The 17,269-nt window shown below is 41.1% G+C and overlaps 1 protein-coding gene across 1 annotated transcript in view; it reads right to left on the bottom strand.

Moving 5' to 3' along the window:
* Positions 1 to 17,269, bottom strand: part of Iqgap2 (IQ motif containing GTPase activating protein 2) — a 256,487-nt gene that overhangs the window by 48,268 nt on the left and 190,950 nt on the right. Inside the window, exons 18-23 of the mRNA XM_013025233.1 lie at positions 13,760 to 13,843; positions 12,951 to 13,022; positions 11,292 to 11,361; positions 8,453 to 8,661; positions 4,113 to 4,259; positions 1,486 to 1,649 (exon numbers count right to left, since the gene is read on the bottom strand). Of these exons, the coding sequence (XP_012880687.1) occupies positions 1,486 to 1,649; positions 4,113 to 4,259; positions 8,453 to 8,661; positions 11,292 to 11,361; positions 12,951 to 13,022; positions 13,760 to 13,843 (746 nt within the window). The remainder of the gene's footprint in view (positions 1 to 1,485; positions 1,650 to 4,112; positions 4,260 to 8,452; positions 8,662 to 11,291; positions 11,362 to 12,950; positions 13,023 to 13,759; positions 13,844 to 17,269) is intronic.

Genomic DNA, 17,269 nt, shown 5'->3' with positions numbered 1-17,269 from the left:
TGCCCCCACTTGATTTCCATCATTTCTAAAGCATCTGTTTCTTATGTAAACAATTTAAGGATTTCAATTACCTTCTGCCTCTGATAAAAATGACTGAAAATGGAGCAAGTTTAACACTATCGAATGTTAACTATTAATGTACTGAACCTCCTCTAGTTGCCCCATTTCAGACATAACTTTCTGAACTGCCTCCACATCTTTTGATCCTGCTCCTGGGATTCAGCCACAGCTCATGGCTGAGTTGCTATTGATCCTATATCTGACACTTACGGCTTCTTGCCTGTACAAGAGGACCCCTCGTCTCCTGGGGAACCCCTGTCCTTCCTCTCTCTCGGCCACTCTCACCCTTTCAACTTCCCTTCCCTTCAGTGTCTGGCAGTGTCTGACAGCGCTGATAGCCCTATTCTAGTACTTATCTTACCGAGACATTCCTTTTTATTTCCTTTGCTGGCTCCCTTTCCACTTTTAAATTCGGTTTTCTTTTCCCTTTTGACTAATTCATACAATTAGTAAATAGATAGGGTGAAATCAGTGGTTCAATAAAACAATAGCTGACCCATCAAAATCCTGTTATACCCATATTCTTTGCTCAGACCCCCACTCACTAGATACGTTCTCATTGAGACCGGTCTTCTGCTCTTAATTTTCCTTTCTCTCTTTCTTCCTTTTCCTCCCATTTCTTTTTTCCTCTTTCCTTTCCTCCATCTCCTTTCTTTCTCTCCTTCCTATATCTCCAAGCTATATCTCAAGGTTTTGGGCCAATCAGCCTTTCTCTTTCACTTTAGCCAGTTGGAAGCTTTCTTCCCATTGGTTCAATCTACTCCATCTGCTCATGATAATACAGCAGAGTTTTACAACTTCTCCTGAGTCAGGCATGGCTCCAGCCCTGGCTTGGAGATACACCAAGGGTGCCATGCCTGGTTCACATGCTTCCGAAGCCTGAGGAACAAGCAGAGTCTGTGACTCAGGAAATCTGGAAGGTGAGGAAGGTCCACCTCAGCTTAGGACATTTTTCATGCCCTTTTGAAGGGCCCATTATTTAGCCATCTTCATTTTTTACAAAACAATAATAGACTCAGAAAATAAATGAACAAAGGTAGCCAAAGTTCTAGTAAGAAGGGAAAACCAATTCAGACAGACAGCATGATCTCTATCCACTTAGATGCAGTTTTTTTTAACTCAGAGAATTTTAGTACATTTTCTTCACTGATTTTCAGTAAGCTTCATGCTTCCAGTTTTGCTGATATAGAACATAAAAGCTTAACTGCACCCCAGAAAAGGGTTCACTGGTGGGCAGAAAGTGTAGCTGAATATAGCTCTAAAAAGTGGAAATCTGACAATTCAGAGTGCATTTTATTCTTAGGAAATCTGATAGGTTTAATTATGTACAATAATTTCAAAGTTACTTTAGTAAACCTGAACTAGCCACCCTTGTTGAAAATGACCTATACATCGGTATTTTTATACACCTACTTATATACGTACTTTATTTCTTCCTCCAGAGCAGCTTTAAAAAGCTTGAGGAGTAGGTACTCTTCTCGCTGATTAGAGGCATAATTGTACAGTGTGAAAATAACAGTGTCCATAAATTTAGTCGACTTGTTCTGTGGCATTTGGAAAATCAGCTTAGCCAGGTATAAAGGGTTGGTCTAAAGAGGGAAGAAAAAAAATATCCCCCCCCGCAAACTATATGTTAATACATTATAGAAACAGAAAGTAGTAATTGTCTTCAATGACTTGTGTCATTAAAAGCATAGAGATTAACATATGGAATATAAGACTTTCAAAAGTATTGGTTAATATTGTACAGATAGCTCTATTTAAGTATTACAAATTCTCTGGCATCTTTACTAGAATATACAATAATCATCTATATACTTTATATGGCGCACCCTTTGGAATCACACATTCATCTTCACTGTAGAGATGCAGAAGACAGGTAGGTGAGCTCACCGAACTCCGTATCCAAAGAGACCAGCAAAAGTGGGCGAAAGGCACAGCTACATAGACTGGTCCAGTATTGATGGATGAAGAGGAAAAACATATAACAACTGAGACCAGACAGAAAAGGTTATGCTGTGTGTGGACAGAGTGAGGTAGCCACAAAGCTTGCCAGACAGTGAGTGAGCAGGGAGGCTGGCAGAAGCCGAAGAGAAGGCAAAGGTCAGGAGAACTGGTGAGGAGAGTTCTAGGGGAATGTAACCCAAACCTAAAGAGCAAAAAGGAATTCAAAAGAATGATCAGGAATGAAAACTGACACAGAGTGTCCGGGATCCTACCAAGGATAGGTAGAATAAAGAACCAGCTTTCACCGCTACAGGGACTGTCTTCAGCAGCGACTACACTGATAAGGTGTGGCTGTAAGAGAGAAACAGTACAGAGGGAAGAATCTATACAGAGAAATTCCTTCTGCCAAAAAGATGTTTAATTTGCAGCTAGAAATATAACTCTAGAAGTTTGGCTTTAAGGTTTTTAAGAAAACTAATTGCTGTTTTTCATGACTACTTAGGCTTACATTTTTTTTCTTCTTTTTGGTGATACTGGGGGTTTGAACCTAAGGCCAAGCCTTGAGCTTGTGAGGCAGGTTCTGTAACTTTGGAGCCCAAGTCTCCAGGACTATAGGTTCACACTTGAACTCATAATGGTTAACATTTTATGCGTGAGAAACTCAGGACAATGTTTTCTTGACAGCTCTTCTGTTGGGATTCTTTCCTGACTCTACCCAAGCATCGGGAATTGTGAGAAAGGAAACTCACTTGAGGACCAAAGAAAGAAGCATTCTCACATCAGGAGATCCCAAGCTGAACCTCCATTTATAACAGTGTATACAATGTAAGACTTAGGCCGATGATTATTTTTTCACTTTTCTCATGACAGTTCTGTCAAGTTTAGAAAAAACTGAAGAAACTGCATAAACTTGGAATTTATAGATGCAAAGAAAAGACAAATTCTCAATTGACAGTTAATGATTGCTTTCCAAGAAGCGGAGCAATACTTAACCATCCATCCACCCATCCATCCATTCATCCAACCAATCAACTAACCAAATACCAGCAAAACCAAAAACTTTCCTTCTCCAGTGACCCTTTTGTTTCTAAAAGGCTTCTGGGATTAGCAACAGGCTCCACAGACAAGTCTAACTAGCATTTTTCTTCATATGCTGCCACCTGGTGGCCAGTAGAAGTACTTATGTCTGTTTGAAGAAGTACGCCAATCTCTTGTTTCAGAGAATCCTTAACTCTACCAAAATTAAGATCTTGTCTTTCAGTGGAGCTAGCCACAACTCTTGTTTGTGGTTTTCATAATGTGTTTTTCTCTATACATTTGCTTCTAGTGATATGTTCAGGTAAAGATTCAGGTTTTGAATCCCATACTAGGGATATCTAACCCTCACAGCAAGAACTGCTGATCCACCTCTTGCTAGTTTCTACCTGTCACTATCACCCACCTATGTGCCTAAAATTGTATATACTAGTAGGGTGGCCAGGGTAAATCAATGGCAAAGGGAAACAATAATCATTCTACCAGAGTCCAAATGCAGCCAACGGAACATAATTAGTTCTTGCCAGAATTGTAAAAGCAATGTAAGGATCACAATTCATTTCGGTAACAGTGGTGCTATGAATATAATGAAACAGAACATCACCAAATTTTCCTAATCCTGGTGCTCTGAAGGCTCTGTTCCCTGAACAAGGACAGACTGGTCTGTAAAGATCTGTTTTGCTCAATGACTTCAGTCTCCCATGGTTAACCACTTCTGCTGGTCACTGTTAGATTCCTACTGGAGATCGCAGTAGCATACGAACACAGATGATAAAAAAACATAGATGATGAAGTCAAACTACCCGAGTTCTGCTCTGTCATTCACTGGTGGAGTGTCAGTATTGTTATCAGCAACATGGGAAGGATGACAATTGACAACCTAGCCTTTCCCAGTTCCTAGGAGTTACAGTAAGAATTAAATGACATAATGCATGGAAAGCACTTAAGGCAGTGGTTGTACTTCGTAGGTGCTGTAGGTGATTACTGTAGAAGCCTGGGGAAAGACCCAGTGTAACCCACAAACATAAGGCAGTGTGTTTATTCCAAACTCCCAGACAAATCGTGCTCACCTGTAGAAGGTAAAACAGCTGCTGGTATGTCTCTAGTGTTTTCCTCCGTTCTTTACTAAGGCTTTTGATCCCCTGGTTGTCGGTGTTATTCAGAAGTTCCAGTTCTCCCTTTTTCTTATTCAGCTTTTTTCTATGTGAGATTACATCCTGTGAAGAATTGTTATAACATAACTACCTTTGATTTGGGTACCTCTTACTTTCTCTCTCGCACACTGCCCTGCAGCACACACAGTTGAAAGCCTTCATTTTCTTCATTAGGAAACAAAGAGATAGAGTGTTAAGGAAATGCAAAGGGAATTTGGCTTTTGTAATAATACATGTCCTCCAAGGCTAGGTCTGTTTGCTCTTAGGATTTAATGTAGTCGCCAAGCCAATGCAATGAAAGAACAGTGTTTACCAAATGATGCTGAGGCAACTGGATATCCACATTCAAAAGGAATCTGACTCCTGCCAGACAGCATAAACAAAAGTAACTCCAAAGAGATCAGAGAACTAAATGTAAGAACAAAACCAGTAAAACTTTTTTTTTTAAAGAACTAGATATAAACGTTTATGACTTTGGAATAGGCAATAGTTTCTTAGCTATGACACCAAAAACACAAGTGATAAAACAAAATGAACTAGACTTGATAAAATTAAAACCTTATGTAGTTTAAAGTATACCATCAAAATAACAAGACTACTCACAGGATGAGAGAGAGTATTTGTAGTCCTGCCTGTATTAGATAAGATAGTCGTATGCAAAATAAATAAAATAACATACAATTCAAAAATAGAAGACAAATAGCTCAAAAGGATAAAGGATTTGAATGAATATTTCATATATATATCATATATATATATATACAAACACACACATATATGGCTAAGAAAGTACGTTAAAAGACACTATTTTTGGCTAGTAGAGAAATGCAACTCAAAACTACAAAGAAAATATATTTTCTTTTACAGTAAAAGAAATAATAGCTGGGTACTGGTGGCTTACACCTGTAATCCTAGCTACTCCGGAGGCTGAGATCTGAGGATCGTGGTTCAAAGCCAGCCCCAGCAGGAAAATTCCGTGAGAATCTTATCTCCAATAAACCACCAGAAAACCAGAAGTGGCGCTGTGGCTCAAGTGGTAGAGTGCTAGCTTTGAGCTGAAGAGCTGAGGGACAGTGCCCAGGCCTAGAGTTCAAGCCCCGTGACCAAAATAAATAAATAATAAAAATATTGTTTTAGGTACTATATTAGGTTCCCCTGCCTTTATTCTTCAAAACACATTTAGTGGCTGTTAGACATACAAGCTAAACTAATTCTATGGCCCTCAGTAATTTTTTTTTTTGGTTACTTCTGTATTACCACAAAAAAACCTTTGACTGGCTATACTTACTATCAAACAAGACACGTTACTATCAATAACAAAACTGAAGGCTATACAGTTCATAATCATTCATCTAACCTCTAGATACACATTTAACTTCTAATAAATGTTAGATATATATTTGGTATCTAAAAATATACCGATAAATTTTTATTTTATTTTTTAAATTAAGATGGGGTCTTGCCATGTTGCTCACGCTGATTCCAGATTCCTGGGTTCAAGCAGTTTTTCTGTCTCAGCCTCAGTGATGGGGATTCTGAGATTTTGAGGCTAGCTCAAATAATTTAACTTTGCCTCATAATGCTATCTAGGAATAAACTTTACTTTTAGAAAGTAAAGCAAACCCTCAAATATTCACAGAGGCTTTCTACATCTGCCAGTGGTTATATTTCCAAAAGAGCACAATATTTAAACTATCTACTGATGTGAACTAAGCCTTTATTTGAAAAAAAAATCAAGATATTTACTGTTTGCAAGTTTATGGGGTAGAATACAAGAGTAGTTTAAGGCCATAAAAGACATTCCATACAGGATCTTCTGGAATAGAGTCTCCTTTAAAACTTTTTATGGCAACAAATAGTACAAATACATGATTTCATAAAATGATGAAAACAGTTAAATATGGAACCTTGAAATAGCTTGTTCTGTTTTTGTTTTTGCTGGTGATGACCATGAATTCAGGACCTAGTGCTATCCCTTAGCTTCTTCTGCCCAAGGCTAGTGCTCTACCACTTGAGCCACAGCTCCACTTCTGGCTTTTCGATAATTTATTGGAGATAAGTGTCTTACAGACTTTCTTGCCCGGGCTTTGAACTGTGATCCTCAAATGTCAGCCTCCTGAGTAGCTAGGATTAAAGGTGTGAGTCACAAACACCCAGCTAAATAGCTTTAATTAAAACAACAACAAACTTTTGAGTACTTAGGAAACACACTCATTTTCTATGTTATAAACTGCTCTGTTTTCCTTATTGTCTCCTCAGCTTGTTCCGTGGGGTCTTTACTGGGTCTTGAGGACAGGGATGGGCATTCGCAGGCCCCTCACAGGGCCTGGGGACGGCTCATCTTCCGGCCAAGCAGAAGAGCGCTCAGTCACTAGCAGTGGTGCTCCACAGCTCACCCGCCCCAGCCCCTCCCAGCTTGTAGAAGGCTAGCTTTCCTCCATGACCAGTCAGTTTTCTGAAAACAGATGGGGTGCATTGAAAAGGAAGTGGGACATAGAGAGATGTCTTACCCTAAAAATTTGTTCTACAGTTTAAAAAAAATAACATTTATTTTTTTGTGCAGTTACTGGGTCTTGAACTCAGAGCCTTGTGTTCTCACTTAGTTTTTCCACTCAAAGCTGGCATTCTACCACTTGATCCATATCGCTACTTGTAGCTTTTGGCTGGTTAAACTGGTGATGAGAGGCTCATGGATTTGTCTTCCTGGGCTGATTTGAACTGCAATCCTCTGATCTTAGCTTCCTTTTGAGTGGCTAGGATTATAGGTCAGAGTCACTGGTACCTGCAAAATGACTACTTTGAGACTTTTTGTTGTTGTTGGTAATGGAGCTTGAATTCAGGGCCTAGATGCTATCCCTAAGCTCCTTTGCTCAATGCTAGTGCTCTATCATTTTGAGCTACAGAGCCACTTCTGGGTTTTTGTTGTTGTTTTGTTGTTGTTGGTGTTTTGGTTGGTCCTGGGGCTTGAGCTCTGGGCTTGGGCATTGTCCCTGAGCTCTTCAGCTCAAGGAGAGCGCTCTACCGCTTGAGCCACAGTGCTACTTCCAGTTTTCCAGCAGTTTTTCGGAGATAAGAGTCTCATGGAGTTTCCTGCCCGGGCTGGCTTTGAACTGCTATCCTCGAACTGCTATCCTCAGATCTCAGCCTCCTGAGTAGCTAGGATTACAGGTGTGAGCCACTGGCACCGGGCTCAGCTTTGACACTTTTAAGGAGCTCTGACATTTGTAGGTTTCACAACAGATACAAACCCCCAGCATTTTTATTTGGATGTGCTCATGGGCGCCATGCATTCCCATATGCAGGGGTGTTTTAGGATGTCTTAATCGGGAGGCAACTTGCTCGTCAGGATCTGTTGCCTGGCAATTGGCAGGGAGGTCCTGGGTAGATAATAATGCCCCCTCCCCCAGATGGCAGAACTTTTGAATGTCTTTCTAGTCATTCACGTAGGTCAAGATGCTGTTCTGTAATTATCTGAGCTTAGAATCCGTCTTACACATATGCACAATACATTTTCTCCATACAGACATTTCAACACACGCTGAGGTTTCTGGACTGCAGGCGCTGTGTACATCGAGGCAGGCCATATGACTTTGCAAGGCATGGAGTCGGCCTGCTGTGTCCTTCAGCGAATGCATCACGGTCCTCTGTAGCCTCTCATTCCATGGTGACACCAGGAAGAGTCCCCTGAGTACCGAGTGACTACCAAGTCTTCACATGTCATCTGGCTCATGTATTTTCATATTAGAGCATTTTTTCTGTGATTTTTAGTTAGCATACATTTATTGTACAAGGGAATTTCATTGTGACATTTCCATCCATGAGAAAGTATATTTTTAAAATGCAGAATTACTTTTCAAGTTTGTAAAAATATAAATGATTTAGTTTTTTTTTTTGGTGCCAGTTCTGAGGCTTGAACTCAGGGCTGTCCCTGAGCTTTTATGTTCAAGGGTAGTGCTTTATTAACTGAGCCAGCTCTACTTCTGGATTTTTGATGTTAAATTAGGGGACAAGAGTCTTATGGACTTTCCTGCCTGGGCTGGCTTTGAACTGAAACCCTCAGATCTCAGCCTCCTGAATAGCTAGGATTACAGGTGTGAGCCACTGATGTTTGGCTTAGAAACATAAATGCCTTAGTTTTATTACAAAGGTTTGTGTACAGTCAATTGATTACAGATTCTGAGCTAGACCACCATGCAGTGAGAGCTTCTTTTCTGTGCTGCTGGCAGCTGACAGTCTCCTGTTCCCTCCCTACTGACCTCCAGCGTGATCCTGTTCTTCACCAGAAGTCCAATCTTGATGTCCATCAGGTTGAGGTCTTTCTCCAGCTGCTGATTAGCCCTGATCTTGGTCACCACTTCCTCTCTTAATCGCGCCACCTCCAGCTCTTCCTGGAAGTCCAGGTCACTTTGTTCTAACAGATGTACAAACTTGCGGACTACTGTTAATGGTGGGTTTTCAGAACCAACTGAGGAGAGAAGAACAGGCACACTTGACATATCAACAGGAAAGAAACCAGGTCTGCAAAAAAGTATTACCAGTAAAAAGATACCAGTGGCAGGACTTTGTGGAGTGAATTATTCTGGATTCTGTAAAATCGGGACAGGGAAAGTCATATAAATAAACACACATGGTGGATAATGTCTTGTGTCTGAGCTCATTACTTCTAGTTATCTAACACTCCTTTATCAGCCCTTTCTCACACTGTTCCAAAGACTCATGCTCTGAGAAGATAGGACTATCTGTGCCTTAAAGTTGAGGGAAAGAAAGCTAACACAGTGACCTGGACTCTGAGACCTGGTGGCTGAGCCAGATAAGGGATTAATAGTTGGCTAGCAGGAAGCAGAAAGTGCTATCTCTAAGCACAAAGGGCCCTTGGGAAGGAGCTGGAACTAGGTGAAAGCTGACCCAGTAAGGGTCATTAAAGAGAATTGTAAATGTCAACCCACAATCAATCAAATAATGAGTGGATGTTCTACTTGACAGAAATAGAAAGCTTTTACAAAGTATATGCCCTTATTGTATAGAACATGGGAAGGAGCTGAGGATAAGGTGTGTATAGAAAAGGAAATATATTTTTGCTGGTCATGGGGCTTGAACTCTGGGCCTGGGCGCTGTCCCTGAATAATTCCACTCAAGGCTAGTGCACTACTTGAGCCACAGTGCCACTTCCAGTTTTTTCTGCTTAGTGATGCTGAGGAATCAAACCCAGGGCCTCATGCATGCAAGGAAAGCACTCTACCACTGAGCCACCTTCCCAGCCCCCTGAGTATATTCTTTTTTTGGGGGGGGTCCGGTCGTGGGGCCTGAACTCTGGGCCTGGACGCTGTCCCTCAGCTCTTCAGCTCAAGGCTAGCACTCTACCATTTGACCCATAGCGCCACTTCCAGCTTTTTTCTTTTTGCTTATACGGTGCTGGGGAATCGAACCCAGGGCCTCATGCATGCAAGGCAAGCGGTCTACCACTGAGCCACCTTCCCAGCCCCTCCCTCCCGAGTATATTCTTAAATTCCAAGAAGGCTTCTCATAGTAACTTCAACTTTATGCTTCAAAAAATTACTAGGTACTCTTGACTAGTGGGGGAAAAAACCTCACTTTTTTGGGGGGATCATGGGGTTTGAACTCAGAGCTTGGGTGATAACCCTGAGCTTTTTTTGCTCAAGGCTAGTGCTCTACCACTTAAGAGTCATAACACCGGAGGCTGGGAAGGTGGCTCCGTGGTAGAGCGCTTGCCTTGCATGCCTGAGGCCCTGGATTCGATTCCTCAGCACCACATAAGAAAAAAGCCGGAAGTGGTGCTGTGGCTCTACCAGTGCTAGCCTTGAGCTGAAGAGCTGAGGGACAGTGCCCAGGCCCAGAGTTCAGGCCCCACGACCGACCCCCCCCCAAAAAAAAGAGTCATAACACCACTTCTGGTTTTCTGGGGCTAACTGGAGCTTAGATTCTCACGAACTTTCTTGCCTTGAACTGTGATCCTCAAATTTCAGCCTCCTGAATAGCTGGAATTACAGGTGAGCCACCAGTGTCTGGCTAAAAAACCAACTTTTAAAAAGCATGCTTAATGCAAACAACAGTAAAGATTAAGAATAAACTATCTGGGATGAACAATTAGGACCATTAATAGAGCTGGACCACTGGCTCACACTTAGAATCCTAGCTACTCAGCAGGCTGAGATTTAAGGATCCTGAAGCTTCAAAGCCAGCTTAGTCAGAAAAATTTGCAAGACTCTATAATTAACCAGCAAAATGTTGGACTGGAAGTGTGGCTCAAGTGGTAGAGCTCTGGCTATGAAAAAGCAGAGTGAAAGTGTATGACTCTGAGTTCAAGTCCTGGTACCAGAAAAAAAAAAGAAGAAATAGTAAAATAAAAATGACTTAAAAGGTCCAGCTATGCAATCTCAATGAGGGCTTGCTCATCTAGGGCCAGTTGATCTTCCTTGTACTGTTAGCTTGGTTCTGTGCGGTTCTGACTCTCAAAGGACAACAGTTAAACCAAAAGCACAATTCTTAGCATGAACTCAGCATGGACAACCAAATATAGAGTCATTTATGTTACTATTTTGTTAACTTCTGCTGGTCTTCATGAGAGAAATGACTGATTTGAGGTTTATCACTTTGAGGTTATATCTTTGGGAGATGAGACAGTGGGTTTTTTTAAATTTGTATTTCCAGCCTATATGAACATATTTTCATATAAAATATATGAACATATTTTATCCTTAAGATAGAGGAAATCATAAGCTAGCGATTACATTGAATAATTAACCTTTCCTTGTTCACTTTCTTTTACAATTGATTCTTTCTTCGATATAGCTCATATGTAATGTAAAAATAACAGTATTTATGTCAACTTCATTCTTTATCCAATTCTCTTACTCCTCCCCTCCCCCATCCCTGTCTCCCTCCACTTACAACAGGAAGGCCTGGTTGCTCTTTCTGCGCTTTAGATCAGACCTTAGAGCCTTCAATCACCAAAAGTCTTCTGGAGAAATTGGCATTGTGCTCTTTTCTGACACAGGCTCTGAAGCCACTAAGATGGAAAGTACTCATTTGTGGTGAGTAAGGAATCCAGGCTTGTTGGCGCGTGTGACCACTTACCTAGTGTTTTGTAGTCATCTCTAGCTTTGTTTGCTCTCAGGAGAGACTGTATTTTCACAATTTCATTTTTCTGCAAAACATGGAGACATGCCATGATTCCCCACTCCACCTGAGTCCCATCTACCCCACTATTTTAGAATTCAGGAATGATTAAGAATGGATACTAGCCAGGCCCAGCGGCTCACATCTATCATGCTTGCTTCGGAGGAGGCTGAGATCTGAGGTTTAGGGTTCGAAGCCAGTCTAGGCAGGAAAATTCTGGGAAATTCTTATCTCCAATTAACCATAAAAAAGCTGGAAAGTGAAGCTGTGGGCTCAAGAGGTAGAGTTCCAGCCTTGAGTGCCCAGGCCCTGGGTTAAAACCTTAGTACTGGCACAAAGAAGAAAGAAGAAAAAAAAAGGAGGAAAAAGAGGAGAAGGAGAAGAAAAAGAACAACAACTACTGATACTATGACAAAACAAATGCAGCATATTAAAGATAAATAACATACTGCAACTAAGAAAACCTGACACCATTTAAAACTGATGATATAGAGATGTAGTGCCTTCAACATGTATTTTTTCTTCCCTTTTTTTTTTTTTTGAAGAAGGGATCAAATTAGCTGTAAATATAAGCAAGACTATAGGGGGACTGTTTAAGTAAATGGTAGACCTATAAAGGGAAAAGAATTTTAGCCCAGAACTTAGATCCAATATGCATTCACCTATCCTTTGAAAATTCTGAAAAATTGGTGGGCTTCAATTTAAATAAGTTAGTGGTTAAGAAAAGTGTACATTCTTCACTAGAATATATATATATTTTTGTCAGTGATGGGGCTTGAACTCAAGGCCTGGGCACTGTTCCTGGGCTCTTTTGTTCAAGGCTAGCACTCTACCATTCTGAGTCTCAGGGCCACTTCTGGTTTTTGAGTGGTTATTTGGAGATAAGAGTCTTTTCCTTTAAATTTATTTTTTTGTTACCCCTTCCCTTGTTTTCTCCTGCTATCCCTCTTCCCAACTCCCCTCCCTCTGAAGCTGTAAAATTCATTTCCAACATAGTGGCTTGTGAGTAGAAGAGTCTTTTCGAGACTTTTCTGCCCTGGCTGGCTTAGAACTGTGATCCTCAGATCTCAGCCTCCTGAACAGGGCTGAACCATGTGCGCCCGACCTTCTCTAGAATCTTATCTTTGGTATTACTAGTCTACCCTGTTTTCCTGTGGCTTATTTTCTCTCTCTTCCTGACTGGTGAAGTTTGAGTTTCACTGCGATTTCTGAACTGTACAGATCAATCGTCCTTGGCTCTCAGGTGTATTCATTTTGTTTTTTTTTGGTTGTGGGGCTTGAACTCGGGGCCTGGGTACTGTCCTTAAGCTCTTCAGCTCAAGGTGAGCACTCTACCACTTGAGCCACAGCCCCACTTCTGCTTTTCTGGGGGTTAGTTGGAGATAAGAGTCTCACGGACTTTCCTGCCCGGGCTGGCTTTGAACTGGGATCCTCAGATCTCAGCCTTCAGAGTAGCTAAGATTACAGGCGTGAACCACCGGTGCCTGGCTTTCAGGCATATTCTTTTGTAAGTGGTGATTTCTACCATGTAAGAAAAAGCAGCCAATGCTAACTTTCAGCATGCATTTATCTTGCTCCTTTGCAACCCAGCTGCAAGCCCATGTGCATTTCCCTTACGTGATCTTTGAAGTACTGCAGTCGTGAGAGGTAATTCTTCCTTGCTGCTGCCATCCGGAACCAGGACTGGATCTAAAATACAGTGGAACAGAGAAACCAAGGCCATCACCAAGCAGTCCTGAATATCACTTATAAGAATTTCCTAAAAGTGCATTATTTGGTAACACCACATTGTTTTATTAAGGAGCTCGTGTACAGGGGATCATTCTCCATCTCAGTTTAAAGTGTCTTATAAACTCAGTCTCCTCTGCTTCCAATTCCTCTCCAGCCCTGCCCTGCTGTTCTATCATCTGGCTTTCTAAATTATCTGAAGTTTGTTTTTGTATAATTCTTTGACCTTTTGCTCTGTGAGAGGGGTCACCACAGTGCCTTTGCTATCTCTAGCTCAGAGTTATCTTCCTGCCTGGAAAATTGGGTTAGATTAGCTCAACATCAAATTCAGGACCCAAATTCCTCCTCCTGCCTCTCACTATTGGCTTTATGTTGGCTAAGTTGTTCAGCTAGCACGTTTGTATATTTCAGATATTATTAGAAAATTCAGTAAGAATAACAACAAATTCAACTCAGCAAGGGGATGTATATCCAGCTTTGATCATCATTTTAGATTTTCTAGACAAAGAGCATTTAGTGGTTATAAAAGTAATCCCTCATTTAGTTCTCATAACCACATAAAGGAGTAAAGAAGTTCACTGACTCATTAGACAAAGTGAGGATTCAAACTTAGGGCTGACCTTCAAGGCTCATACAAGCCAATAGCTCTCCTGGGGAAAAAGTTTACGTCAATCACCTGATTAGGTAGGGCTATTTACCTTCACAACAGAATCAACGTTGCCAAGGAACACTTGCTGCCTGCTCAGATAGTCTTTGCGTTGTTTTTGTCCCTTCCAATAAGCCTAAGGAAAAAAGGGGGTTATAGAATTATTAATAAGTAATGATTTCCCATAGTTGGGAAATCAGTTGCTGCTCGCACAGAAAGTGAGAGGTACTGAGCATTTGTAGAGGTACTGAACTGAGTCACCCTCAGGGGCCCTTCCCATCTCCTCTGGACCCTGTGTCAGCAGCAGATACCTCACTGGGGCACACACTGGACCCAGGTTGAGGAAAGCAGAACAAGGATGATTACTTACCAGGTAGGGGTCCAGTTGCCCATTCGATAGCTTAATTTTACCAAGGTCACAGGTGACAAAGGAATATAAGGGTATTTCCCTCACACACACACACAATTAACTAGGTGCTGGTACAATTTCATAACAACAGAAACTTCTGTAAAATCTGTGGGTGCTGATGGCTCACACCTGTAGTCCTAGTTACTCAGGAGGCAATCAGCATTGTGGTTCAGTCCAGGCTGGCTCCAATTTACCACCAAAAAAGCCAGGAGTAGAGCTGTGATTCATGGTAGAGCTCTAGCTTTGAGTAGAAAAACTAAGAGGCAGTGCCCAGGCCCTGAGTTCAAGATCAAGAACGGGTACAAGAAACACACTGAACAATTTTCTTTTGGCAGTACTGGGGTTTGAACTCAGGGCCGTGTGCTTGTCAGGCATATGATCTATCACTTTTGCTTTAATTATTTAAATTATTTAATTATTTTTGCCTAGGTTGGCTTCAACTGTGATCCTCCTGTTTATGCTTCATGCATAGGTGAAATGGCAGATATCCATCAGAGAGCGCCATTTTTACTCATTGAGAGGGGGGGCTTCTCATGAACTTTTTGCTGGGGTAGCTTTGAGCTGAAATCTTCCTCCTGATCTCAGCCTCCTGAATGGCTAGGATTTAAATAAAAAAGTACTGATCCATAGGCAGATGCAAAAATAACCCATGGAGTTTCATGAACCCTTCCCTCAGCTTTTCCCAAGGATAACATTTTACAAACACACTTTCAAAGCAGTCAGCAGTGGGGCTAGGAAACTATAAAAGGTCATTTCTTTGAAGGGAAAGGTAGGTCCTTTGAAGGGAATTATGCATATATCCAATTTAAAATTATATGCCTTTCACCTAGTATTTCTACCTTGCAATCTCTCTAGCCTAAGGAAATATACCAATGTTCATCTAAAGAGGAATGGCCAGATGCTGTATCATTACACAGCAGGTAGCAATGAGGAATGGCCAGATGCTGTATCATTACACAGCAGGTAGCAATGAGGCAGCCACATAGGCTATCAAAGTGTTCTGTATCTGGAGGAACAGAAGATCTAGAAGACATGACTAGGATAAAAAGCTATTACAGGTATTATGATGCCACACATGAACAATAAAAATATAGAAAACAATACATTTTATGCAAACTATCAGCCCAGGCCTAGATCTATTAGCAGTGGACACACAGCAAGGGTGTAACATAGAACATAACTGTGTATCTGCCTCTAATCCACCTAACTTCTATTTTGAACTGCTATTAGTGTTTGATTATGTATCCTTTGAAATATGCACAACAGGTGTGTGTGTATATATATATATATATATATATAAAGTATATCATGTGTAAAATACAAACCTATAAAAATATGTGTGCATTGTTTATGTAGCTTTTACTTTTTTAGCAAAATGGAATCTGACTATGTCACAATCTTCTTTCTCTAAACCATATATTATGGGCATTATTTCATATTTATTTCACAGTGTGATACAGAATAGATTTACTGTAACTTAACAATTCTCTTACTGATAAGCATGAATTTGACGCCATTTTCCTTGTGGTAAACAACTTTGGGCCCACCACTGTGACCATTTCTGCCCAGACAGATTCATAGGAAGGGGCTAACTAAGTTAATACTTCATAATGGCTACTTCCAGAATTGCTCTCCAAAGAATTATGGTAGTTATCTCTTCACTAGTGGACTCAATATACTCATAAGAATGGAAAGGTTAACGTTATCCAAACTGAAAGGACTTAATTCACATATTGATCTCCAGTAAAGATGAAAAAGAGACCTTATCTCCTTCCATAATACCTTTGTCCTTTTTCCACTTCTAAGACAATTGGTAATTGGTATTATATGTATGTGTGTGTGTGTGTGTGTGTGTGTGTGTGTATTTTTTTCTTTGTGCATGTGGAACCATACTGGACTTTCCATATCTAACTTTTTTTTTTTTTTGTCAGTTGTAGGGCTTTGAACTCTGGACTTGGGTGCTGTCCCTCAGCTCTTCAGCTCAAGGCGAGCGCTCTACCAGTTGAGCCACAGCGCCACTTCTGGTTTTCTAGTGGTTTGTTGGAGATAAGAGTCTCATGGAGTTTCCTGCCCGGGCTGGCTTTGAACCTCAATCCTCAGATCTTAGCCTCCTGAGTGCCTGGCTACTTTTTTTTTTTTTTTTTTAACTCAGGGCCTGGGCACTGTCTCTGAGCTTTTTCTGCTCTACCACTGTGAGCCATAGAGCCATTTCCAGTTTGCTGGTAGTAACTGGAAATAAGAATCTTATGGACTTTCCTGAGCGAAAAGCTTGAGGACATCAAACTGTTTTTACTCCTTCAGTTCTTTTCCCTTCTCAGTATCCCTAAATTCATTTGATTGTCCTCCTTAGAGTACTACTGGTAAGTAGTTCTCTAATTTCCTCTTTATTGCTAAAGGGTGTTTTTCTGGGCTTAGAACACTTGTTGACTATTCTTTTAGCATTTAAAAACTGTTATGTCACTTTCCATTGGTTTTAAAAACCACCACCATCGAAGTGACTTCCGGCCTTACAGGAGGAATTGAAGATCCGCAGTAAGCTGTCCTTTCTGACCATGCTGTGGCTGGGACTTCTTTGGGTTTGTCCTGTCTGGGATTTGCTCAGCTTCTTCAATGTGGTTTAGCATCTCTTGGCACACTACAGAACTTTTCACTCCTTATGTCCACAGGGACTTTCTTGGGGCTGTCCTTTTCTACTCTTTCTCTAACAACACAATTGGTACCGTCCACCAAGCACCGAGTCTCTCTTTACTATTTTTTTCAGTCTGTTTTCTTGGTTGCTTACACTTGGGGATTTCTATTGCTTTCCCCTATAATTTACGGAAATTCCTTTTCCCCCCCTTCCATTCTGCTGTTAAAATATCCAACTAAGTTTTTTCAATCTGTTATTAACTCCCACACTCCCTTTCCTTTTCGTTTTACAGTCCTGGAGTTTGAGATGAGTGTCTTGTGCTAGGCAGATGTTCTATCATTTGAGTCATAACCCCATTCCTTTTTTGTTTGAGTTATCTTCTGAGTGGGGTCTTGAATTTCTGCCCAGATGTGGCCTCAGACTGTTTTTTCTACCTGTGGCTTCCCGAGCAGGTAGAATGACAGGGACTGCCACCATGCCTGACTTATTGGTTAAGATAGAGTCTTGCAAACTTTTTGCCTGGT

This window comes from Dipodomys ordii, unplaced genomic scaffold, assembly GCF_000151885.1.
Source record: "Dipodomys ordii isolate 6190 unplaced genomic scaffold, Dord_2.0 Scaffold83, whole genome shotgun sequence".
NCBI classification, from domain to species: domain Eukaryota; kingdom Metazoa; phylum Chordata; class Mammalia; order Rodentia; family Heteromyidae; genus Dipodomys; species Dipodomys ordii.
This window is presented reverse-complemented; position numbering and strand designations above follow the sequence as displayed.